A 25,960-nucleotide genomic window follows, 5' to 3' on the forward strand; every position below is an offset into this window, starting at 1 on the left:
CCACTTGTTGTTGATTCTTCACAAAAAAATACAGTTTTATATCTTTATGTTTGAAGCCTGAAATGTGGCAAAAGGTCGCAAAGTTCAAGGGGGCCGAATACTTTCGCAAGGCACTGTATCTTATACTAGTCATAAAACACATGGACCTCTAAGTAATTTTGGGTCTTTTTAACAGGGTTCCAACTCTTCACAAAATCATTCTATAACTTTTCCATAAAATGTTTTATCATGACTTACAAGGAAGACAGTACTCAATAGGGGGCAAAACACACAATAACACACCGAAATAGGTATCATACATGCACACATAAACAATGCATCAATTCCCTAGGGGAAATTCCAGTTAGTTCAGGTAAAGAATGGTTACTGGTGTCTCGTGGGCTGAACTGGAATCAAATGGTTTCTACTAGATTCAAATGGACCAGTTCAAGCGGCCGTTTCAGCTAGACTCGGTTACAGCTTGCGTCAACGTGGGCTTTATCAGATCAAAATAATCGTATCACTGTCGTTGGATTAATTATTTGACAGGTATTGTGCAGGGTTCACATGGAAAGTTAAAGATGACTATACAATGTAATCAAGTATAAAACTATGAACAATAGTAACTATTTGTAGTATTACAAATAGCAAAAGACAAGAGTATATTATTCACCCAAGAACCGTATCTCCACTCACAGGTGGAAGTTATAAAATGTGACTGAATCGTCTGACTGATGTCCATGTGTCCACTTAAGCATTGCTTTGTTTTGACTTAACCTAAATAGATTATTTTCAGTGTCTATTCTGATGACAATTCAATGCACTTTTGGCATTTAAGCATTTGACAGACGCTTGTAAGATTCCTCCCGTGTTCCTCACATACACAATGTCAAAAAAAGGCAGTCATTAAATATTTTCTAGTCATGGCAGTAATGTGGTCTCTTTCGCTCCGTCTCCCCAGTCAATTCAGATTCAAACAATTAGTGAAATATTTACAACAATCCTGACAGCAATATAGTTTATCGTTCATGTGATTATCCTCATATGAACTCATGTGACTACCGCCAGTGCTGAAAGATCTGCTACTAGAGCGACAATGTGATTTTCCTCGTGTGAATCCTCATATGTGTTGTCAGATTACCTTTATGACGAAAATTTTTGCCACAATAATGACAGCTATAAGATTTCTCCCCTGTGTGAATCCTAATGTGAGAACTCAGATTGCTAGGACGAGCAAAACATTTGCCACAGACCTGGCAGCGATGTGGTTTCTCGCCTGTGTGAATCCTCCTATGAAGTGTCAGCTCACCAACTCGAAAGAAACATTTGCCACAATCATGACAGCGATGAGGTTTCTCCCCTGTGTGAGTCTTTATGTGATAGTTCAGATACCCAACTTGAGAAAAACATTTGCCACATTCACCACAGCGATGCGGTTTCTCTCCTGTGTGGGCCTTCATGTGCAATTTGAAGCAGTCAATCCGAGTGAATACTTTGTCACAATCCTGACAGTGATACGATTTATCCCTTGTGTGGGTCCTCATATGAGAATCCAGTGTTCCCATCTGAGCAAAACATTCACCACAATCACTACAGCAAAATGATTTATCTTCTGTGTGACTACTCCTTTGCACTGGTGATTTCAAATCCATGGATTTTCTACCATTCAAGCTTTGTCCTTTTTCTGTCCATGTCTTCTTTAATTTGCCCTGGGGATGAGAGTCACTGGTTGTCTCTGAGGAATCATCTTCCTTAGGTTCTGTTTTGATCTGTTCAGTTGAGGCCATTCTGTCTTTGTATTCTTCACTTTGGGTTTGTGAGGACTGAGTTGAGTACTGATCATAGTCACTTTTCACCCAGGCAGGAGTGAATACAGAGTCTTCCTCCTCCTGGATGATACTGAATTCCCCCTGTTCCTCTTTAATCTGTATGGGGTTCCAATTATATTTCCCCAGACTGGGGCTCCACTCCTGCTTATAATGCTGCTGCTCGGGGGGAAACTCCTCTTCAGAGACAATGAACTGCTGGAAATCTGAAGGGAAGGAGAAAAGAGGAGTTAGAAGTTAGAAGCTGATGAGCTAGGTACTGATGATCTGACATAAGATACATGGGCTCTAAGATAGCCTATGTTCAAGATTTCGCACTCATCTGTGCTGTTGTTGATTGGCGCAAACAGTTTGCATATAATAGTCAATCATTTTTACCAACAGCCGCAATCTGACTAATGATTATAATGGAGGGGGTATAGCTCATTACTGGTCTAAACAACACTAATGGTCCATAAAAAAACACAAGGGTAATACAGCGAGCAACTTTGTCTTCGGGTAATCTCTGTTAACCCAGAACTTTATACCCGAACCGAGAGAGCCAGGTGCCGCTAATGAACGAGGGGTCTTGCGTGACTGAAGCGAGGATGGCGGAAGCAGGTGCAAACTTGGATCTTCAATCTAATGGCGGCGGAATAGTGGAAGAATGTAGAGTGTAGAGAATGGAAAAAGGAGCAAAGTTACGTGTCCTCTTACATGGCAGGAGTACAGTTTGTAGAAGAGGAGCAGATGGCCCAAATGCCAAACTTGAGGATTCCGTTTGTGATATTTCAACTGGTGGGAAAAGTGTTAGGTCAAGTTAAAGCTGTGAGGATCATGAGAAGTAGGCTAGTTTGATTTCTTGTACTTCCGCGGAGCAGAAAGAGCATGTGTTGTGGCTCATCCGATTTGAAAAACCTGCTTTATTGTAGGGCACCCGTCCATGTGAAAACTCAGATTAAGGGGGTAATGTCGGGCGTTTCAAGGGGAGTTGCATGAGCATGAGCAGTACCACCCTCTCAGGTGGAGGCGGCCCTGGAGCCTGGGGAGGGAGATATGGAACTTTGAAGGACAGAGTTAGAGCTAGGTCATTTTGTTTTAGTTTGACATGTCCGTAGTTTTCCTGTCAAATTCGGCTACTCAGAAAACGATGTCGCAGGTGAAAATGTATTGGTCACAGGTTTTTGGGCTACTTCTAAATTGCACCGCGGCTGCCATAAGATGTTTCTTAATAAAAAAAAACCTTATATTAATTACACTGACTATCTGCTGAGTGGCAGAGGCAGTAGTTTACTAGAGCCAAAACAGAAAGGGAGAGAAACTGAGAAATAATCATTCAACAGTTTCAGAGAGAGGATCGAACGATGTGCTTTCTTTATGGGTAGGCTATATAACCAGGGCGTCCTGTCGTACCGGGGACGATACAAAAATATGGCTGGGATAGGTTCTGGACAATAGATCCACAATTCATCCAACTAGGCTTACTGTAGGTTCATCCCCAAATGTTAAAAAGCAATGAAGATGACGCAACAGATCAGAACTTATAGCTTAAAAATGTTGATAAACTATTATTTCTATATATTATAAGAGCAGCAATGTGCACAAAGCAGTAGGCTGTGTGTGAATGTTCTAAAAATGCAATTAGCGGGAAGACCCCATTCTAAAGAGCACACCGCACATGCGAGTGGTTTCGTGTGAGAAATGTGGAAAGAGGGGAAATCCACAAATGGAACGAGCAACAAGGGCTGCTAATATGACTAGGATTGTGGATGCTGACTGCCTCCGCTCCTATTGCAAGGTGAGTGAGGTGTGCAACAGGCCTTTCTCTCCAGTCATGACCATTTGATCTGAACGAACTGTGCCACAAGTACGTCAAAAGAATCAAGACTTTATCCTACATGATAATTGTCAAACATGACTGGCATTTAAGACTACATTTATGTCATTAAAGTCTCATTAAAGTTTGGCCATTTTTTTCTGACGCCTTTCTTGTGTTAGCGTCGGTGTTGACATGAGGCTGTAGCCAATACGCATACACTCTAGGCTACACTTTTACATGTAGGCCAATTATTTTTGTAAATATTATTCCAATGTTGGGCTTTTTAGAGTGAATTCATCACTTAGTTGACAAGCCCATTTATCTATTTCAGTCGTAGGCGAAGCTACTCTTACTTGCCTTGTCATGACTGGCCTGTGAGGATCCAAATAGGTTAGATCGGCTAGGCAATGGATGACTTCAACCAGACCCTCTTACCCACAGATGAGGGGGCTCACACCCTGTGGTAAATCAGGGATTAGAACTTTCAGCTATATCCCTCGACAATGTTCACACAGGAATGTGCCGCAGACGTTTTCCCACCGAACTAGGGATGCACGTTATATCAGTAAGCATATCGGAATTGGCCGATATTAGCTAAAAATGACAAAATTGGCATCGGCCCGATGTCTAGTTTAACGCCGATGTGCAAACCTGATGTCATAGCTGACCTATATAAACGTAAGTAGATACCTTAATAAACGTACACAGAACAAAAGCAGAAAAATATTAAGCACACACTTCCAACAACTAAACAAGTTCGAGCAGTCATTTGAAAGAGTAAGAACATTTCAGCGAGACAACTCAAAAGGCGAAATCCATTAATGCCAAGATAATGGAATTCATTGCCTTTGACAATCAACCGTTCTCTGCCGTGGATAATGTTTGCTTTCACCGAATGGTCGAGCACCTCGAGCCCCGGTACACACTACCAAGTAGGCGCTATTTTTCAGATGTTGCCCTACCGGAGTTGCACAGTATTGCTGAAACGCACATCCATGAGCTACTTGCTATGGGCGTCATTGCTATTAGCTTCACGACTGGCGTTTTGGACCAGCGGTGTCAGGCCCATGAGCATGCAGAGTCTGACAGCACAGTGGGCTGACGAGGATTTTGTACTGAGGAAAGTCGTATTGCATGCCCAAGAATGTGCTGGTTGTCATACCGCTGCTGCCATTTCAATGGCATTTGAGAAGATGTTTGAAACTTGGAAACATGAACACACTCCTAGCTCCATTTCGAACAACTGACTCGAGAAATAAGCTCATCAACTGCGGCTGCAGCAGACGTGATGCCCTCTGTCATGGCATTGAAACACCTGCTCAACAAAACTGCCGACACAGACCAAGGGGTTAAAAATTGCAAAAGTACTCTACAAGAGGCTATGAACAAGTGGCATTCTCTGTGAGCCTCTTTACTGTGTCGCCACCTTGCTCGATGATAGGTACTTCGATGCAGACAAGAAACAGGGTTTACGTGAATGTTACAGACACAGCTGGACATGGACACAGTGACAGTGAAATAGTTTTTTCTCCCCAATTTCGTGGTATCCAATTGTTTTAGTAGCTACTATCTTGTCTCATCGCTACAACTCCCGTACGGGCTCGGGAGAGACGAAGGTTGAAAGTCATGCGGCCTCCGATACACAACCCAAGAGACAAGGATATCCCTACCAGCCAAGCCCTCCCTAACCCGGACAACACTAGGCCAATTGTGCGTCGCCCCACGGACCTCCCGGTCCCGGCCGGTTGCGACAGAGCCTGGGCGCGAACAGCGCCCTTAACCACTGCGCCACCCAGGGGGCAGTGAAATAGGTTTTGAATATGTTTTACTGGGGACATACGTAAATGCCAATAAAATAACTTTTTGGTCCGTGTGTGTGTTTCAACTATTTAACTGTACTAGAATGCTTAAAAGGCTGGTAAAATGTTAAGTATCGGTATCGGGATTTTTTGGCAGGGAAATATCGGATATCTGTATCGGCCAGAAATGTCATATCGATGCATCCATAACTCGTTCTAAAGTGAACATTGGAACAATGAGGTTGTCAGTAACAAGAACATTTACCAGGACATAGACATATCTAATATGAGCAGAAAGCTTACATTCTTGTTAATCTAACAGCACTGTCCAATTTACAGTAGCTATTACAGTGAAAGAATACCATGCTATTGTTTGAGGCGAGTGCACAGTTATGGACTTAAATGTATCAATAAACCAATTAGGCACATTTGGGCAGACTTGATACATTTTTTATTTTTATTAAATCAGTCTAAACCTTTTCACATTCACTGCTGTGGTCAAAATCTAAATTGTGCCTAAACTGGAATAATACACTGTGGCCTTTCTCTTGCATTTCAAATATGATTTAAAAAAATGAAAATAAAAACGTTTTTTTTTCTATGTATTATCTTTTACCAGATCTAATGTGTTATTCTCCTACATAAATGTCACATTTACACAATCTTCAAAGTGTTTCCTTTTAAATGGTATCAAGAATATGCATATCCTTGCCTCAGGTCCTGAGCTACAGGCAGTTAGATTTGGGTATGTCATTTTAGACCAAAAAAAAAAAGGGGCGGATCCTTAAGAGGTTTATATGAGAGGGATGTGAGCTTAGAAACTATAAGAGGAAATTGTTTCTATAACTTTGTACAAAGACAAGCGTGCCGCACAAATGCCCAGCACCCTATCCAAGAAGGCCTGATACCGACAGAAATCCATGAAAAACCAAGACATTTACACGTAAATACATTCATGATTTAATACTTCAAAACGGGCGGCGGTTCATGTGCAAAGTATATGACAACTGTGAGAGTAGTTTCTAAATGTACCAAAGTATTATGTCTCTGTCTCTCTCTCGCCCTCCCCATCTCCTTTGTAACAAGCCGCCATATTGAGTCACTCCGCTAGGGACCTGTTTTAATGTATTAAGTGTGTGTGTGTTTATCCTGTGTTACCATTTAGTTAGTTAGTAAATACATAATTAAACCCATTTGTGTAGTACTGAATCATAAGTAAGGCTGGGGTTTTTACACATGCAGGAGGTTACAACTGTTCAGAATTGTGAAATGATATGATTACTGGTTATGGTTATGATTAATATGTTAACTGTTTTATGGATGTGATAGGTTTAACTCAAGAGATGGTAACTTTTGGATTTCTATACTCTAGTTGAAAATAAGATTATTTTAGAGCAATGTGCCTTGTCTTAATACCATTTTAAATGAATGTTCTAAAAAAATATTTGAAAAAAATGTAACCATTCACTATCACGAACCAATAACAAAGGGCGAAATGCAGAGAACAAGGTAAAGCGATTGGATTTAGATTATCCAATGTGTGTCTCCATAATGACAACTCCTCTCTTGCTGCTGGAGCTAGTTTTCAGTAGTCATTTAAGTGATAATGCCCTCAAAGACGGTGTTTTGGAGGATATATTGGCACGGTGTTGCAAACCATTATCACCTTTATACAACGGGTTACCAACATATTCAAATAATGATTGACGTATTTTCATTAAAACGTTACTTTTAGAGACACGACCCAGTCGATCAGTCTTTTTGTTCTGCATCTATGGACGTGACCCAGTTGTTTGTTCTAAATGTTCCATTGCCATATGTTCTTATCCCTTACTTGCTAGCTAACCAACTAAGGCTAATTTACAGTCATGTCAAAAAAAAGTGCAGCCAGATGAACAATAAAGTAGCCGCATTTGCATTTGTTTAAGCTGTTTTCTTGTGACATTTATTTGGATGCAGCCATAATAATTAGCTAATGAGGCGCAATTTCGCCTCGCATAGAAAATAGGCTCACTTGTCAAGACACTTGTTCAGAGATGCTAGCCAGCAACACAGCAAACACAATCACTTCAAACTGAAGCTGGAAAGACTGCAAACTAGCCGCCCTTGTTTTGTTTTATATTTTTTCATTTGATATTTTTTTATATATTTATCCAGAAAAATGATGCCAGCTGATTCATGATTTCGACTGGCTGAGAAACACTGCCTGCCTGTCTGGCTCATCCCGACACGTTCATTACTATGGGACAGCAGGAGATCGAATTTGAATATTGAAACAATTTTGCAAATGTTGGAGAGAGGTGTATACAAATCTCTGCTGTTCAAAACAAAATGTTAGTCTAAAAGAAATGTGAGATAATGTGTAGATGCTTTTTATAGTGGAGATCAAATTAATAAATTGCCTGGCTGGACTGATGAGACAGAGTAAATAGGCATTTTAACGTCATATATTTAGCTGGTGGATTATAAACTGGGTGGTTCCAGCCCTGAATGCTGATTGGCTGACAGCCGTGATATATCAGACAGTATACCATAGGTATGACAACTTGTATTGTTACTGCTCTAATTACGTTGGTAACCAGTTTATAATAGCAATAAGGCACCTCAGGGGTTTGTGGTATATGGCCAATATACCACGGCTAAGGGCTGTATCCATGCACTCCGTGTTGCGTCGAGCAAAAGAACAGCCCTTAGCCGTGGCCTTATTGCTTAAATAGACACCGGCCGGAATGCGGTTTTAACCAATCAGGATTCAAGATTATACACACCCGTTGTATAATCTGACAACCCTGAAGACAGTTACAAATCGATAGCCCACCTTCGTCTTCAGCCGCGGGGGAATTGCCCGAAGGACTGTTGGTTCTCGATGAACCACAGGTAACAAACGTCTGCCCTTCTATGCCACTCACCGACCTGTACCTCGACTCAGTCAGGCTGAGTTGCTTCTCTAGCATTTTGATTTGCTCTTTGCTTTGAAAGACTTCTACATTTAACGCTCCACAGCAATCCTCTACTAATTTGCAAATCTCTGTCACGGCAGCGGAGGCTAGAATGTCCATGACGGAGCTTATCCGTTGATGCAAAACACTCGTCTCCGACATTGTAAACCCTTGTTTTTTTTTTAAACCGGTCACAATTACTTAATCTATTTAGATTCTAAGCGTTTTTTTCCCAGCAGCTTATTCGCGAAATAATACTATTTGTAAAGAATATATGCCTTTTTGTTATCAGTGTTTCGCCATCTTTGATAACTGTGTTCTTGCGAGTGCATCCGGTCAGATTTTAGATGGGGGGGAAAAAGCTAGAAAGCGCCACCTACCGCGTGGAGAATAGAAGGCGCCTTACTCCGAATTCAATATTTGAACACTGATTGGATTTGGTGTATCCTATGACTGCATGATTTATTCCTATGGTTTGCAGAATCATTGTTTAATAATTGAGTAAATCATGGTTTTTATTATGGTTGTTGGTTATCAACTTGAATACAGGATTTAGCACTGGAGTAATCTTAACTTCAGACAAACTGAGGTTGTAATCGTCTCAAGATCTTGAGAAAAACTTAATTAATATTGTTCATTTCTAGTACATATGCTTGTTTTTACCATAGATATAGAATGTGGTCCGTTTTTTTTGTACACCATATCTTACTGGAAACCCTCTTATCCAAATAAGGCTGTAAAAACATTACATGCAAAATGTCTCCTCTAAACACACCCTTATATCCAGTCCACACCCATTACTGTATTTAACAGAGCCTTAGCCGAGCCAAAGACCGGTCTCGGTAAACAGGTAAATTGAGGCTCAATAAATAAATGGAGGTTTCTATAGACTTTCTGTTCTCATCTCAAATCTTTTCTCATGCCATTTTATGCTGTCAACCAAAAGCACCATATCCAATGTTTTTTGTTGTCATATTGTTCCATAGATGATCGTTAGTTATCTTCCTGAAAGTACTAGCCCATACAATGTTTATATACATATATATTATATACACACACTTAAAAAATGGTTTTCTTGAAAACAATACCAGTTTAAGTATATAGAAATACATTTTTATTAGAAATTACAACATATTTAACCCATTGGTGAACACTTATTTAAAGTAACATACAGTAATGCAAATGTTCAAAGCAGTTAGAAATCTTATTGCACTGAATTGTGTGTTGCTAAAATGTTGATGATCTTCTTATGGTCTAACATGCGCAAATGAATGGGTATTGTGTGCCACATGCGAGGTTCCTCCAGCCCTGGCCCACTACAAAAGGAAAAACAAAAATGTGTCATTTTAGTAATTTAATCTGTCATATTTGAATCTGTCATACAGTTCTGGGACCAGGCTACCTGCCATTCATTTCCAGGTAACATAAATAAAGGTTAAATAAATAAAGTAGTTGCAGTGCTCTGGCTGTGGTTGTAAATTCCTGAACGGTCGACCCACTTTTTTTTGTCATTTAGCAGATTACTTACAGGAGCAATTAGGGTTAAGTGCCTTGCTCAAATGCACAATGGCATATTTTTCACTTAGTCAGCTCGGGGTTTCAAACCAACTACCTTTCAGTTGCTGTTACTGGCCAAATGCTCTGAACTGTCCGTTCTGAACCGCTAGGTTACATACAGCTGCACTGCTGTCCCTTACCACTTACAGATCTGATATCATGCCTAGCTGCATGAGTAAAATATCAGAACTATTTTTGCATGTGACCTGAGTGAAAAACTCTGGGTCAAAAACGTTCTGCTCACGCCACGTTGTCAGGGGAGCCTTTCTCTCACCTCGAGGTCGAATCCAGCGATCCAGGCGGTGGCTCTGTTACCTGCAACAGATACAGTGCCTTGCGAAAGTATTCGGCCCCCTTGAACTTTGCGACCTTTTGCCACATTTCAGGCTTCAAACATAAAGATATAAAACTGTATTTTTTTGTGAAGAATCAACAACAAGTGGGACACAATCATGAAGTGGAACGACATTTATTGGATATTTCAAACTTTTTTAACAAATCAAAAACTGAAAAATTGGGCGTGCAAAATTATTCAGCCCCTTTACTTTCAGTGCAGCAAACTCTCTCCAGAAGTTCAGTGAGGATCTCTGAATGATCCAATGTTGACCTAAATGACTAATGATGATAAATACAATCCACCTGTGTGTAATCAAGTCTCCGTATAAATGCACCTGCACTGTGATAGTCTCAGAGGTCCGTTAAAAGCGCAGAGAGCATCATGAAGAACAAGGAACACACCAGGCAGGTCCGAGATACTGTTGTGAAGAAGTTTAAAACCAGATTTGGATAAAAAAGATTTCCCAAGCTTTAAATATCCCAAGGAGCACTGTGCAAGCGATAATATTGAAATGGAAGGAGTATCAGACCACTGCAAATCTACCAAGACCTGGCCGTCCCTCTAAACTTTCAGCTCATACAAGGAGAAGACTGATCAGAGATGAAGCCAAGAGGCCCATGATCACTCTGGATGAGCTGCAGAGATCTACAGCTGAGGTGGGAGACTCTGTCCATAGGACAACAATCAGTCGTATATTGCACAAATCTGGCCTTTATGGAAGAGTGGCAAGAAGAAAGCCATTTCTTAAAGAGATTTGTCTTCCAACAAGACAATGATCCAAAACATAAAGCAAAATCTACAATGGAATGGTTCAAAAATAAACATATCCAGGTGTTAGAATGGCCAAGTCAAAGTCCAGACCTGAATCCAATCGAGAATCTGTGGAAAGAACTGAAAACTGCTGTTCACAAATGCTCTCCATCCAACCTCACTGAGCTTGAGCTGTTTTGCAAGGAGGAATGGGAAAAAATGTCAGTCTCTCGATGTGCAAAACTGATAGAGACATACCCCAAGCGACTTACAGCTGTAATCGCAGCAAAAGGTTGCGCCACAAAGTATTAACTTAAGGGGGCTGAATAATTTTGCACGCCCAATTTTTCAGTTTTTGATTTGTTAAAAAAGTTTAAAATATCCAATAAATGTCGTTCCACTTCATGATTGTGTCCCACTTGTTGTTGATTCTTCACAAAAAATACAGTTTTATATCTTTATGTTTGAAGCCTGAAATGTGGCAAAAGGTCGCAAAGTTCAAGGGGGCCGAATACTTTCGCAAGGCACTGTATCTGTTGCAGGTAACAATATTCAGATGAAGAGCCGCCGAAGGCCAGGCTGGCGCCCAGTTCGTTGCAGTGTTACTGAAAGGAGAGGGAGGAGATGAGATGTGTGTGTGCACATGAAAAAAAGGTTGAGCACCCTCAGTGACTATTTCAGTAAATACCAACAACAACAAAAACGCACAGACATTTTGAAAGTCCACAATTTGCTATCATATTAATAAATTCATGTCAAGCACTCAGACACTAATTAAATTGGGAAGTGCATTATATAGATGACTAAACTCAACTCCATGGTGAATTAAGTTTCTGATGAACTCCAATAACGGAGTTGAGCAGAGACCAGGCTTTGTGGAATTCAGCTCCGACAATATCGATTAGCCTGAGGTCAATGCTTTAAAAAAAAAATGTAAATTATGAAACGCTTGCCTTGTTTGTCCTCTGTAGTTCTTCGTTTCCTGAAATCTATACTTTTTCAATAAACGTTAATCAAATACAACCACCAAATATTTGCTCATTGCTGTTGCTCTAAGATGGCAACTCAGAGCAAATGCATGTGCCAATTGAATCTCAACAAGGAAATACCTAGCTAACAAATGTTCCCACAACTTTAGAGTACATTCCCTTAATGTTTTCATAGAATGTTCCAGTGATGTGCAAGGACTGTTTCTAGGAGACCATTCAAACAGAACTTACCCAGAACGTGGTTACCATGTTCTCAGAATATTCAAAAGTAATGTTCTAGACACGTTTCCTGGGAATGTTGTAAGAACATTAATGTATCCAGTTTTGAGGGTTAGGAGAATATTCCATCAACATCACACAGAACATGGTTGCCATGTTCTCAGAATATAGGATATTAATGTTCTAGACATGTTTTCATGGGAACTTTGCGAAAACATTCCTATGTCTGATGACGTTTAAAACCGGATGTTCTGTCATGGTCCCCTGGAGGTTTTTGTTTAGTTTCCAGCATGTTCCTGGGACGTCTTTGTTTTTTAGGCTGTCACCTGATGGTTCCAAAGAAATGTTGTCCCCTCAAAAAAAATATATATATTTACACACCATCCATTGTTACTGTGGCCGAGCCAATCAAGGCCCTAATTGGTGTACCACTGATCTATTTACAGCTCTTTGTCTGTTGGCAAGGTTAGGGACACCCACACACACAGTGCTTTGAACATACAATGTTTTCAACTTACAAATTTGACACACATGATTACATTGTGGATGTTCATTTATACAGTAATTATAATGAATTATGTCCTCACCTGGAATTTGAACTCGCAACCTCTTGGTCCACAGCGTTCTGATCTTCCTGCTACACATTTGATTAAGTTTTGACCTTGGGAGAATCAATGTAGGTGATGGAGTTGAGTTTAGTCAGCTAGACAGAGGAGTGTTCACAAACATGAAACACTTGGACTGGTAGCTGAACCATCCGTCAGGGCAGAACCTGCGTGGCGCTGTGAAGGCGACGATCAAACATGATCAAGGCGTTGATATTGGCAGGAGCATGACCTTGCTGAAGTACAACGTTTGATCTCATAATGTAAAATATGAATGTTTATTTAGTCTTTGGTGTTTTTTTCCCCCTACCTGTTGACAGATCCAAATTACACTTGTCTTTCGTTATGTGGCCATGTATTGCAGCACGTACCACATCAGTAATAGTAGAACAAGTAATAGTAGAACCAGTAACGGTGATAGTTGTGACTTTATATCATTCACAGTGAAGTGTCAATATACCTATAGGTTTAGGTTCAATAGCCTCAGCCTGTACTTCCTCCTCTGGAAAAGCACAAACAATACACGTAATCAGAGAACAACATCATTATTTTGCCACCAGCAAATCACTATGACAGGGAGTTATAGATACCATATAAACATACGTTTGTTTTCGTGCCTTTAGTATTTTATAGTTGACATGTAGTTTAATGCATTTGTTTCATACCAATGTGAAGTCTCACTAAAGGGAATCCCTAAACTATAATTGATCAGGAACAGGTACATAATAGACAATGATGGTCCTGCTTGATGAAAGCCCATAGAGACTAACTTCCTGCCCTCCAGGACACCTACACCACCCGATGTCACAGGAAGGGCGTTAAAGATCATCAAGGACAACAACCACCCGAGCCACTGCCTGTTCACCCCGCTATCATCCAGAAGGCGAGGTCAGTACAGGTGCATCAAAGCTGGGACCGAGAGACTGAAAAACAGCTTCTATCTCAAGGCCATCAGACTGTTAAACAGCCACCACTAACACTGAGTGGCTGCTGCCAACATACTGACTCAACTCCAGCCACTTTAATAATGGGAATTGATGGAAATTGCTGTAAAATATATCACTAGCCACTTTAAACAATGCTAATTAATATAATGTTTACATACCCTACATTATTCATCTCATATGTATATGTATATACTGTACTCTATCATCTACTGCATTTTTATGTAATACATGTATCACTAGCCACTTTAAACTATGCCACTTTGTTTACATACCCTACATTACTCATCTCTTATGTATATACTGTACTCGATACCATCTACTGCATCTTGCCTATGCCGTTCTGTACCATCACTCATTCATATATCTTTATGTACATATTCTTTATCCCTTTACACTTGTGTGTATAAGGTAGTAGTTTTGGAATTGTTAGGTTAGATTACTCGTTGGTTATTACTGCATTGTCGGAACTAGAAGCACAAGCATTTCGCAACACTCGTATTAACATCTGCTAACCATGTGTATGTGACAAATACATTTGATTTGATTCGCGACTTAACTGTCCTGGGGCTTCACCCAGCTTCTCTCTGGTGCAGGAGCCTCAATCCTTTAGTATTTTAGTGACTCTAGTCAGTAGACTGGACCCTGGTTTTACAGTAAGTATCATAAGTATTCACCCCCACTTTGATTTTTTTCACATTTTGTTGTTACAAAGTGGGATTTAAATGGATTTAATTGTGATTTTTTTTTTGTCATTGATCCACACAACATAGTCCATAATGTCAAAGTGAAAAGATAATTCTACAAATGTTTACAAATTAAATAACAAAAATAATGTAATTGCATAAGTATTCGCCTCCTTTATTTAAGCAAGCCTAAATTAACTTCAACAAATCACATATTAAGTTACATGGACTCATTCTGTCTGAAATAATAGGGATTGACATGATTTTTGAATGACTACCCCTTCCTCTGTCCCCCCATACATATAACATCTGTAAGGTACCTCGGCCAAGTATTGAATTTCAAGAACAGATTCAACTACAAAGACCAGGGAGCTCATAAAGCCTCATAAAATAAGGGCAGTGATTGGTAGATGGGTAACATTAAAAATTACACATTGAATATATATTTAAACATGGTCAAGTTAATAATTATGCTGTGGATGATGTATTAAAACACCCAGACGCAACAAAGACACAGTCGTACTTCTGAACTGAGCTGCAGGAAACTACTCAGGGATGTCACCATGAGGCAATTAGTGGATTTAAAACAGCCACAGAGTTCAATGGCTGTGATGGGAGACAAATGAGGATGGTTTTTCCACAATAATGACCTAAATGACTGTGAAAAGAAGAATACAAATATATATTTAAAAATGTGCATCCTGTATGAAACGAGGCACTAAAGTAATACTGCAAGAAAACACGACAAAGGAATCAACTTTTTGGACTAAATGCAAAGCCTTACGTTTGTGGAAAATCCAACAAAACCCATCACTGAGTAACTGCCTCCTTATTTTCAAGCATGGTGGTGGCTGCATCATGGTATGGGTGTGTTTCCCAATCCTGGAAGAGGGGCCTGAGTGAAAAGGTTTGGGAACTCCTGACTTACAACACAAGGCCAAATCTACACTGCCCACTGGGCAAAAAACTGGTTGAGTCAACTTTGTTTCAAAGTAATTTCAACAACAATAATTAAATGTGATAACGTTGAATCAACATGGAAAACTGATTGGATTTGCAATAAGGCATCAAAGTAAGATATATTTTGTTTACATAACCATTAACCTAAATCCAATGACATGGTGACAATATTTGTTGATTTCACGTTAGTTGACAACTCAACCAAACTAGACATTGAACTGACGTCTGTACCCAGCGGGTGCAGTTGCTTACCAAGGAGACAGTGAATGTTCCTGAGTGGCAAAGTTAGTTTCACTTAAATCTATGGCAACAATATGTGATTATACAGATATACTAATGTCAAGATATGTCACACTATTCGTCTTCATCATTTAAATTGAACATTCATTTGCAAGAGACAAAGTCCATTTCATCAATAGTTATTGCTCTAGTATCCTATGGTGCCACTGATACCAATGACATCTATAGTGCCACCAAATCAAATCAAATCAAATTTTATTTGTCATATACACATGGTTAGCAGATGTTAATGCGAGTGTAGCGAAATGCTTGTGCTTCTAGTTCCGACAATGCAGTAATAACCAACAAGTAATCTAACTAACAATTCCAAAACTACTGTCTTGTACACAGTGTAAGGGGATAAAGAATATGTACATAAGGATATATGAATGAGTGATGGTACAGAGCAGCATAGGCAAGATACAGTAGATGGTATCGAGTACAGTATATACATATGAGATGAGTATGTAAACAAAGTGGCATAGTTAAAGTGGCTAGTGATACATGTATTACATAAGGATACAGTCGATGATATAGAGTACAGTATATACGTATGCATATGAGATGAATAATGTAGGGTAAGTAACATTATATAAGGTTTAAAGTGTTTAAAGTGGCTAGTGATATATTTACATAATTTCCCATCAATTCCCATTATTAAAGTGGCTGGAGTTGAGTCAGTGTCAGTGTGTTGGCAGCAGCCACTCAATGTTAGTGGTGGCTGTTTAACAGTCTGATGGCCTTGAGATAGAAGCTGTTTTTCAGTCTCTCGGTCCCAGCTTTGATGCACCTGTACTGACCTCGCCTTCTGGATGATAGCGGGGTGAACAGGCAGTGGCTCGGGTGGTTGATGTCCTTGATGATCTTTATGGCCTTCCGGTGACATCGGGTGGTGTAGGTGTCCTGGAGGGCAGGAAGTTTGCCCCCGGTGATGCGTTGTGCAGACCTCACCACCCTCTGGAGAGCCTTACGGTTGAGGGCGGAGCAGTTGCCGTACCAGGCGGTGATACAGCCCGCCAGGATGCTCTCGATTGTGCATCTGTAGAAGTTTGTGAGTGCTTTTGGTGACAAGCCGAATTTCTTCAGCCTCCTGAGGTTGAAGAGGCGCTGCTGCGCCTTCTTCACAATGCTGTCTGTGTGGGTGGACCAATTCAGTTTGTCTGTGATGTGTATTCCGAGGAACTTAAAACTTGCTACCCTCTCCACTACTGTTCCATCGATGTGGATAGGGGGGTGTTCCCTCTGCTGTTTCCTGAAGTCCACAATCATCTCCTTAGTTTTGTTGACGTTGAGTGTGAGGTTATTTTCCTGACACCACACTCCGAGGGCCCTCACCTCCTCCCTGTAGGCCGTCTCGTCGTTGTTGGTAATCAAGCCTACCACTGTTGTGTCGTCCGCAAACTTGATGATTGAGTTGGAGGCGTGCGTGGCCACGCAGTCGTGGGTGAACAGGGAGTACAGGAGAGGGCTCAGAACGCACCCTGTGGGGCCCCAGTGTTGAGGATCAGCGGGGAGGAGATGTTGTTGCCTACCCTCACCACCTGGGGGCGGCCCGTCAGGAAGTCCAGTACCCAGTTGCACAGGGCGGGGTCGAGACCCAGGGTCTCGAGCTTGATGACGAGCTTGGAGGGTACTATGGTGTTGAATGCCGAGCTGTAGTCAATGAACAGCATTCTCACATAGGTATTCCTCTTGTCCAGATGGGTTAGGGCGGTGTGCAGTGTGGTTGAGATTGCATCGTCTGTGGACCTATTTGGGCGGTAAGCAAATTGGAGTGGGTCTAGGGTGTCAGGTAGGGTGGAGGTGATATGGTCCTTGACTAGTCTCTCAAAGCACTTCATGATGACGGAAGTGAGTGCTACGGGGCGGTAGTCGTTTAGCTCAGTTACCTTAGCTTTCTTGGGAACAGGAACAATGGTGGCCCTCTTGAAGCATGTGGGAACAGCAGACTGGTATAGGGATTGATTGAATATGTCCGTAAACACACCGGCCAGCTGGTCTGCGCATGCTCTGAGGGCGCGGCTGGGGATGCCGTCTGGGCCTGCAGCCTTGCGAGGGTTAACACGTTTAAATGTCTAACTCACCTCGGCTGCAGTGAAGGAAAGACTGCATGTTTTCGTTGCAGGCCGTGTCAGTGGCACTGTATTGTCCTCAAAGCGGGCAAAAAAGTTATTTAGTCTGCCTGGGAGCAGGACATCCTGGTCCGTGACTGGGCTGGATTTCTTCCTGTAGTCCGTGATTGACTGTAGACCCTGCCACATGCCTCTTGTGTCTGAGCCGTTGAATTGAGATTCTACTTTGTCTCTGTACTGATGCTTAGCTTGTTTGATAGCCTTGCGGAGGGAATAGCTGCACTGTTTGTATTCGGTCATGTTACCAGACACCTTGCCCTGATTAAAAGCAGTGGTTCGCGCTTTCAGTTTCACGCGAATGCTGCCATCAATCCACGGTTTCTGGTTAGGGAATGTTTTAATCGTTGCTATGGGAACGACATCTTCAACGCACGTTCTAATGAACTCACACACCGAATCAGCTTATTCGTCAATGTTGTTGTCTGACGCAATACGAAACATGTCCCAGTCCACGTGGTGGAAGCAGTCTTGGAGTGTGGAGTCAGCTTGGTCGGACCAGCGTTGGACAGACCTCAGCGTGGGAGCCTCTTGTTTTAGTTTCTGTCTGTAGGCAGGGATCAACAAAATGGAGTCGTGGTCAGCTTTTCCGAAAGGGGGGCGGGGCAGGGCCTTATATGCGTCGCGGAAGTTAGAGTAACAATGATCCAAGGTCTTTCTACCCCTGGTTGCGCAATCGATATGCTGATAAAATTTAGGGAGTCTTGTTTTCAGATTAGCCTTGTTAAAATCCCCAGCTACAATGAATGCAGTCTCCGGATGAATGGTTTCCAGTTTGCAAAGAGTTAAATAAAGTTTGTTCAGAGCCATCGATGTGTCTGCTTGGGGGGGGGATATATACGGCTGTGATTATAATCGAAGAGAATTCTCTTGGTAGATAATGCGGTCTACATTTGATTGTGAGGAATTCTAAATCAGGTGAACAGAATGATTTGAGTTCCTGTATGTTTCTTTCATCACACCATGTCGCGTTAGTCATAAGGCATACGCCCCCGCCCCTCTTCTTACCAGAAAGATGTTTGTTTCTGTCTGCGCGATGCGTGGAGAAACCCGTTGGCTGCACCGCTTCGGATAGAGTCTCTCCAGTGAGCCACGTTTCCGTGAAGCAAAGAACGTTACAGTCTCTGATGTCCCTCTTGAATGCTACCCTTGCTCGGATTTCATAAACCTTGTTGTCAAGAGACTGGACATTGGCAAGAAGAATGCTAGGGAGTGGTGCACGGTGTGCCCGTCTCCGGAGTCTGACCAGAAGACCGCCTGGTTTCCCTCTTTTTCGGAGTTGTTTTTTTTTGGGGTCGCTGCATGGAATCCACTCCGTTGTCCTGTTTGTAAGGCAGAACACAGGATCCGCGTCGCGAAAAACATATTCTTGGTAGTACTGATGGTGAGTTGATGCTGATCTTATATTCAGTAGTTCTTCTCGACTGTATGTAATGAAACCTAAGACGACCTGGGGTACTAATGTAAGAAATAACATGTAAAAAAACAAAAAACTGCATAGTTTCCTAGGAACGCGAAGCGAGGCGGCCATCTCTGTCGGCGCCGGAAATACAACTGGTCTTGGTTCTCATGAAATATACATAAGGTTTATATACCAAATGTATATACCAACTTATCATTCTCAAATTCATTAGAGGTTGAATTCATTGAGTCTTTATAAAATAAAATCTGGAGTCAATCTGACTTTTGGTTCATGAGAGTATTTTTAGCATTAGCATATGTGCTAACGTGCATCTAACAGTGTGGGCATATTTGAATGCAGCAACAATTGTTTTATCAAAACCATTAAACATGGATATAATGAGTCTAAATACAACATTTGGAGTGAATCTGAAGTGAGGTTCATGAGGAAATTATTTTGAGTTTTAGAGTTACATGCAAACAATGAGTTGTTACTCGTTTCCTTGTTTTTTTTATATATATCAGTAACAAATTCAGTGTGGTTCATGTTAGGTATGTCCATGATAGTTATGACAAGTTTCAAGTTCATAGATGACTGCGGAGTGGATTTACAGTGGTTTAAATGGGCACATAAAATTGGACTCAGACATCTTTTGACCAATCCCTTAGCTTTTCTCAAACTAAGTTAAGACATATACCATGGCCTCCCGAGTGGTGCAGTGGTCTAAGGCATTGCATAGCAGTGCTAGCTTTGCCGCTAGAGATTCTGGGTTCGAGTCCAGGCTCTGTCGCGGCCGGCCGCGACCGGGAGACACATGGGGAGGTGCACAATTGTCCCAGGGTTTGGGAAGGGTTTTGCCGGCAGGGATGTCCTTGTTCCATTGCGCACTAGCGACTCCTGTGGCGGGCCTGGCGCAGTGCACGCTGACACGGTCGACAGGTGTATGTTGTTTCCTCCGACACATTGGTGCGGCAGGCTTCTGGGTTAAGTAGGCATTGTGTCAAGAAGCGGCTTGGGTTGTGTTTTGGAGGACGCACGGCTCTCGACCTTCGTCTCTCCCGAGTCCGTACAGGAGTTGCAGTGATGAGACAAGACTGTAACTACCAATTGGATACCACGATATTGGAGACAAAAAGGGGTAAAAAAAAAGACATGTACCATTTCTTCAGTAAAAAGTCTGGGTTCTCTTCATTGCACACAACCCTGCATGGTGGAGATTTTCTGGGGTTCTGTCCCTTTCTCTCTCTATTTTATCTTTTTCTTTGGACTGACCAGGAGGCAGCAACAGTAACAGTGGCTTGACCTCGGCTGGCGCTGCCTTTCTGGTCAAGCGGGAAAAGGCAGAGAACACCTTAAGGACTGGGGAAGTGGAAGGGTAAGAGTGGCTTGACCATGACCCGACCTGACTCGCCAGTCCACTGACCACCCATAACCCCCCGGCATCCGGAACCAGCAACGGACCAGCTGCCTGAGGAGGAGACGACGGACTGCAAGCCTTGAGGCGAGTAGAGTGCTGCCAGGGTCAAGCCTTATTCTCTCTACCCTTGGCCTGCAGCCCTCCTCCCCTGCCGTTTTTTACCCATCTTCCCTCCTCAGGCCACCAACACCGACCAGACCAGGACCAGCTGACCGCCAACCACCCAGAGCAAACCAATCAGCATCTCTTCCAGAACCAGAAGAGCGGAGGAAGAACCAAAGACACCAACCTACGCCTGGAGTGAGCAGGCCACAGTAGAGTCCCCCCCCCATTGACCTATGGGTCACAGGCTTCCAGGTGTGTCTGCCTGCTGTGAGGTCCTTCCTCCCTCTGCAGGATCACAGACCTCCCTAAACAACACCACCACCCACCTGAACAAGATGACCAGGATAACCCCAGGACTGATGTGCCACTACAACATGGTGAGGCTGATGCTAATCCCCAAGAGGAGACTGTAGAGTATGGAGCCAACAAACACCGGGGAGCAGCAACAACAACCGCCAGACCAGAAACCATGGATTTCAGCAGGGTAATTCTCCAGTGAGGTATGGGATTTGTGCAGTCTTACCTGAACTGCCTGATGAAACCCCCAGGGCCACAGTAATCATTCAAAGCCCTGTAGTTACTAGAACAGTTTTGGTCTAAATTCAGTATAAAGACTCAGCACTGTTTAACAAACTCAGAGCCTTTCCGACACAGAATCCAAGGTACAGTGCCTTGCGAAAGTATTCGGCCCCCTTGAACTTTGCGACCTTTTGCCACATTTCAGGCTTCAAACATAAAGATATAAAACTGTATTTTTTTGTGAAGAATCAACAACAAGTGGGACACAATCATGACGTGGAAAATCAAAAACTGAAAAATTGGGCGTGCAAAATTATTCAGCCCCCTTAAGTTAATACTTTGTAGCGCCACCTTTTGCTGTGATTACAGCTGTAAGTCGCTTGGGGTATGTCTCTATCAGTTTTGCACATCGAGAGACTGAAATTTTTTCCCATTCCTCCTTGCAAAACAGCTCGAGCTCAGTGAGGTTGGATGGAGAGCATTTGTGAACAGCAGTTTTCAGTTCTTTCCACAGATTCTCGATTGGATTCAGGTCTGGACTTTGACTTGGCCATTCTAACACCTGGATATGTTTATTTTTTAACCATTCCATTGTAGATTTTGCTTTATGTTTTGGATCATTGTCTTGTTGGAAGACAAATCTCTGTCCCAGTCTCAGGTCTTTTGCAGACTCCATCAGGTTTTCTTCCAGAATGGTCCTGTATTTGGTCCATCCATCTTCCCATCAATTTTAACCATCTTCCCTGTCCCTGCTGAAGAAAAGCAGGCCCAAACCATGATGCTGCCACCACCATGTTTGACATTGGGGATGGTGTGTTCAGCTGTGTTGCTTTTACACCAAGCATAACGTTTTGCATTGTTGCCAAAAAGTTCAATTTTGGTTTCATCTGACCAGAGCAGCTTCTTCCACATGTGTGGTGTGTCTCCCAGGTGGCTTGTGGCAAACTTTAAACAACACTTTTTATGGATATCTTTAAGAAATGTCTTTCTTCTTGCCACTCTTCCATAAAGGCCAGATTTGTGCAACATACGACTGACTGATTGTTGTCCTGTGGACAGAGTCTCCCACCTCAGCTGTAGATCTCTGCAGTTCATCCAGAGTGATCATGGGCCTCTTGGCTGCATCTCTGATCAGTCTTCTCCTTGTATGAGCTGAAAGTTTAGAGGGTGACGGCCAGGTCTTGGAAGATTTGCAGTGGTCTGATACTCCTTCCATTTCAATATTATCGCTTGCACAGTGCTCCTTGGGATGTTTAAAGCTTGGGAAATCTTTTTGTATCCAAATCCGGCTTTAAACTTCTTCACAACAGTATCTCGGACCTGCCTGGTGTGTTCCTTGTTCTTCATGATGCTCTCTGCGCTTTTAACGGACCTCTGAGACTATCACAGTGCAGGTGCATTTATACGGAGACTTGATTACACACAGGTGGATTGTATTTATCATCATTAGTCATTTAGGTCAACATTGGATCATTCAGAGATCCTCACTGAACTTCTGGAGAGAGTTTGCTGCACTGAAAGTAAAGGGGCTGAATAATTTTGCACGCCCAATTTTTCAGTTTTTGATTTGTTAAAAAAGTTTGAAATATCCAATAAATGTCGTTCCACTTCATGATTGTGTCCCACTTGTTGTTGATTCTTCACAAAAAAATACAGTTTTATATCTTTATGTTTGAAGCCTGAAATGTGGCAAAAGGTCGCAAAGTTCAAGGGGGCCGAATACTTTCGCAAGGCACTGTAGTTACTGTACAGTTTCACAATGAATGCATCCAGGACTATGACATACAAGTTTGGTTAAGCAGGTTCGCCACCCTCAAGTCAGTGGCTAGGTGGGTCTTGGACGAAGACAACGATTGGACAGGGGCACGAAAATGGCTAGTAATGTTGAGACCGGATCCAACCAGAGTGGGCAGAGTCCCCAGCACCATAACGCTGGGAAACAACAGATGCTCCGTCCACTACTACGGCATGCCCAAACTGTGCAGGAACTGCGGGCAACTGGGCCATCTGGTCGCAGCCTGCCACCCCATCATCTGCAAGATCTGTAAAGACAATCATCCCACCTCAGACTGTACCCCCACACACCCCTGCAACCTGTGCGAGAAAGCGGGACACTTCTTCAGAACCCAGTTCCTATGCCAGCAGGAAAAGGGCATCGTCAGAACCCTCAGACTCAGCACCATCGACTACACTGTGCCCTATTCCTAGGACACCCCCGCCCACCAACCAGTGCCTTCAGAAAGAATTCAAACCACTTGATCTTTTCCACATTTTGTTACATTACAGCTGTATTCTAAAACAGATTAAATAAAACGATTTCCTTCAGCAATCTACACACAATACCCCATTTTTAAAAAAAACATTTGGAGTGAAAATGTATTCAAAATAAAAAACAGATACCTTATTTACATAAGTATTCAGACCCTCTTCTATTAGACTCGAAAATGAGCTCAGGTGCATCCTGCTTCCATTGATCATTCTTGAGATGTTTCTACAACTTTACTGGAGTCAATCTGTGGAAAATGTAATTGATTGGACATGTTTTGGAAAGGCACACACCTGCATGTCAGAGCGAAAACCAAGCCATGAAGTCAAAGGAATTGTCCGCAGAGCTCCGAGACAGGATTGTGTAGAGGCACAGATCTGAGGAAGGGTACCAAAAAATGTCTGCCGCATTGAAGGTCCCCAAGGTTCTTCTGACAGAGCTCTAGAGTTCCTCTGTAAGGATGGGAGAACCTTCCAGAAGGACAACCATCTCTGCAGCACTCCACCAATCATGCCTTTATGGTAGAGTGGCCAGACAGAAGACACTCCTCAGTGGCTTCGGGACAAGTCTCTGAATGTCCTTGAGTGGCCCAGCAAGAGCCCAGATTTGAACCTGATCTAACATCTCTGGAGAGACCTGAAAATAGCCGTGCACCAACATTCCCCATCCAACCTGACAAAGCTTGAGAGGATCTGCAGAAAAGAATGGGAGAAACTCCCCAAATACAGGTGTGCCAAGCTTGTAGTGTAATACCCAAGAAGACTTGATGCTGTATTCGCTGCCAAAAGTAAAGTGTCTGAATACTTATGTAAACGTGATATTTCAGTTTTTACATTTTAATAAATTAGCAGAAATGTCTAAAACCTGTTTTTGCTTTGTCATTATGGGGTATTGTGTGTAGATTGATGAGGGAAATAAAACTATTTCATGAATTTTAGAATAAGGCTGTGACGTAACTAAATGTGGAAAAAGTCAAGGGGTCTGAATCATTTCCGAAGGCATTTTACAAGACGTGGAGAGACATTTCGCTTTTAGGACAGGTATGCCCACAACTGGGCTGGCATCCTGGAAGTAGAAGGACATCATGGCCCACAGCCGCTCTAAGAACACCATCGCCCACCTGAGCCAGCTCAGCCGTAGATCTGCAACAGGTATGGTTAAACGTCAATCCCCACGGCATCACAAACAAACAGAAAGATATATCATGGATGGCAGTTCATGGTTGCCTACCCATTAGGGTATTAATGTATAGTCGGTACATACCATGTACAGAGAACTGCCCCCACGGATGCACTGACACTGAAAACATCTACCACCTGTTATTTGAGTGCACCGTGGCCAGGCGGCTATGGACCCTGTTTGTTCCCTCTGTCTCCCCCAACAGTTTGCTAACCCTACCTCGCTTGACGGCGAAGAACATCCTGAACGGTCCTCCCGGTGGATGTAGCAACACCTACCTCCACCAGCAGTGGAGGATCATCGGCACAATCAAGCAGGTCCTGTGGCAGACAAGGAACATCAGAGTCTACCAACAACAAACCGTGGAAAGAATGACCTTGAGGAGAAGTAAAACCATCCTTCTCAGGAATCACGCCATCACAGATTTCCATAGAGACCCGAACCAGGCGAAAGCGGTATTGGGGGTGGTAAGATGGAACGACATCAACATTAAACCGCCCCCCCCCCCCCCCCGAGCTGCCCAGACCAAGACAAACCCCAGACCCGTCCTCCGGTCTTCAGTGTCCAGCCTCGCCGCCACATCGCTCCTCTTCCACACCCCATGCCACTGACCACGCCTCCAGCACCAACCAAAGCCGATAGACAAATGATCTACCCTCCCCATTTCTCCGTACCTCCCACTTTCACTCTCACAGAACCGGCACCAGCTCAGAACTAGGAAACCATCCACCACCACAAGAGGGCAGAGGGGAGACCAAACACCAGAACTTCTCCCAGAGCGAGCGGACCAAAGGGGGAGTGCCATCATTGACCCCTGGATCTAAGGCTCCCTTGTTTTGCCTGCTTGCTCCTCAAGTTGTCCTTCGTCATGATTGTTACATGTTATTTGAATGAATGCATTTGTTTTTGGTAATTGTTTGTTCTTTTGATTCGATTAACTTAAGTTGGATAGATTTTTTGGGGTTGATTTAAAAATAAAAATAAAAATTTAAGTTTAACTAAATTTTATTTGAAATTTTAACATGTAATGAATTTAGAAAAAACTAATAAATTTACCTTTAGTAAAAAGACAGGTGCTGCTGATAATTCTGCCATCGTCATCAGTGTGTGTAGCCAATGTATCGGATGCCAAAAAAAAGAGTATGACATGCCATACTTTTTGACCAGACAGCATCAGATACGTGGGTTACACATAGTAAGATAGAGGGGCGCTGTTTTGCTCGCTCGCATGCTTTCGCCGGTGATATAGTTTCAGCCACATGCGAATTGAAGGAAA

The 25,960-nt window shown here is 42.5% G+C and overlaps 1 protein-coding gene across 1 annotated transcript; it reads right to left on the reverse strand.

Annotated features, from left to right (window-relative positions):
- Positions 1–205: 205 nt before the first annotated feature.
- LOC110495845 (uncharacterized) lies at positions 206–8,686 on the reverse strand. Its single transcript, XM_021571315.3, has 2 exons — positions 8,221–8,686; positions 206–2,011 (listed from the first exon to the last, which is right to left on the reverse strand). Exons 1-2 carry the CDS (start codon positions 8,501–8,503, stop codon positions 1,065–1,067), a joined length of 1,230 nt encoding a protein of 409 aa, XP_021426990.2. The 5' UTR covers positions 8,504–8,686; the 3' UTR covers positions 206–1,064.
- Positions 8,687–25,960: the final 17,274 nt, after the last annotated feature.

Source organism: Oncorhynchus mykiss, chromosome 18 (assembly GCF_057628025.1).
Source record: "Oncorhynchus mykiss isolate SJ-2025 chromosome 18, ASM5762802v1, whole genome shotgun sequence".
NCBI lineage: Eukaryota > Metazoa > Chordata > Actinopteri > Salmoniformes > Salmonidae > Oncorhynchus > Oncorhynchus mykiss.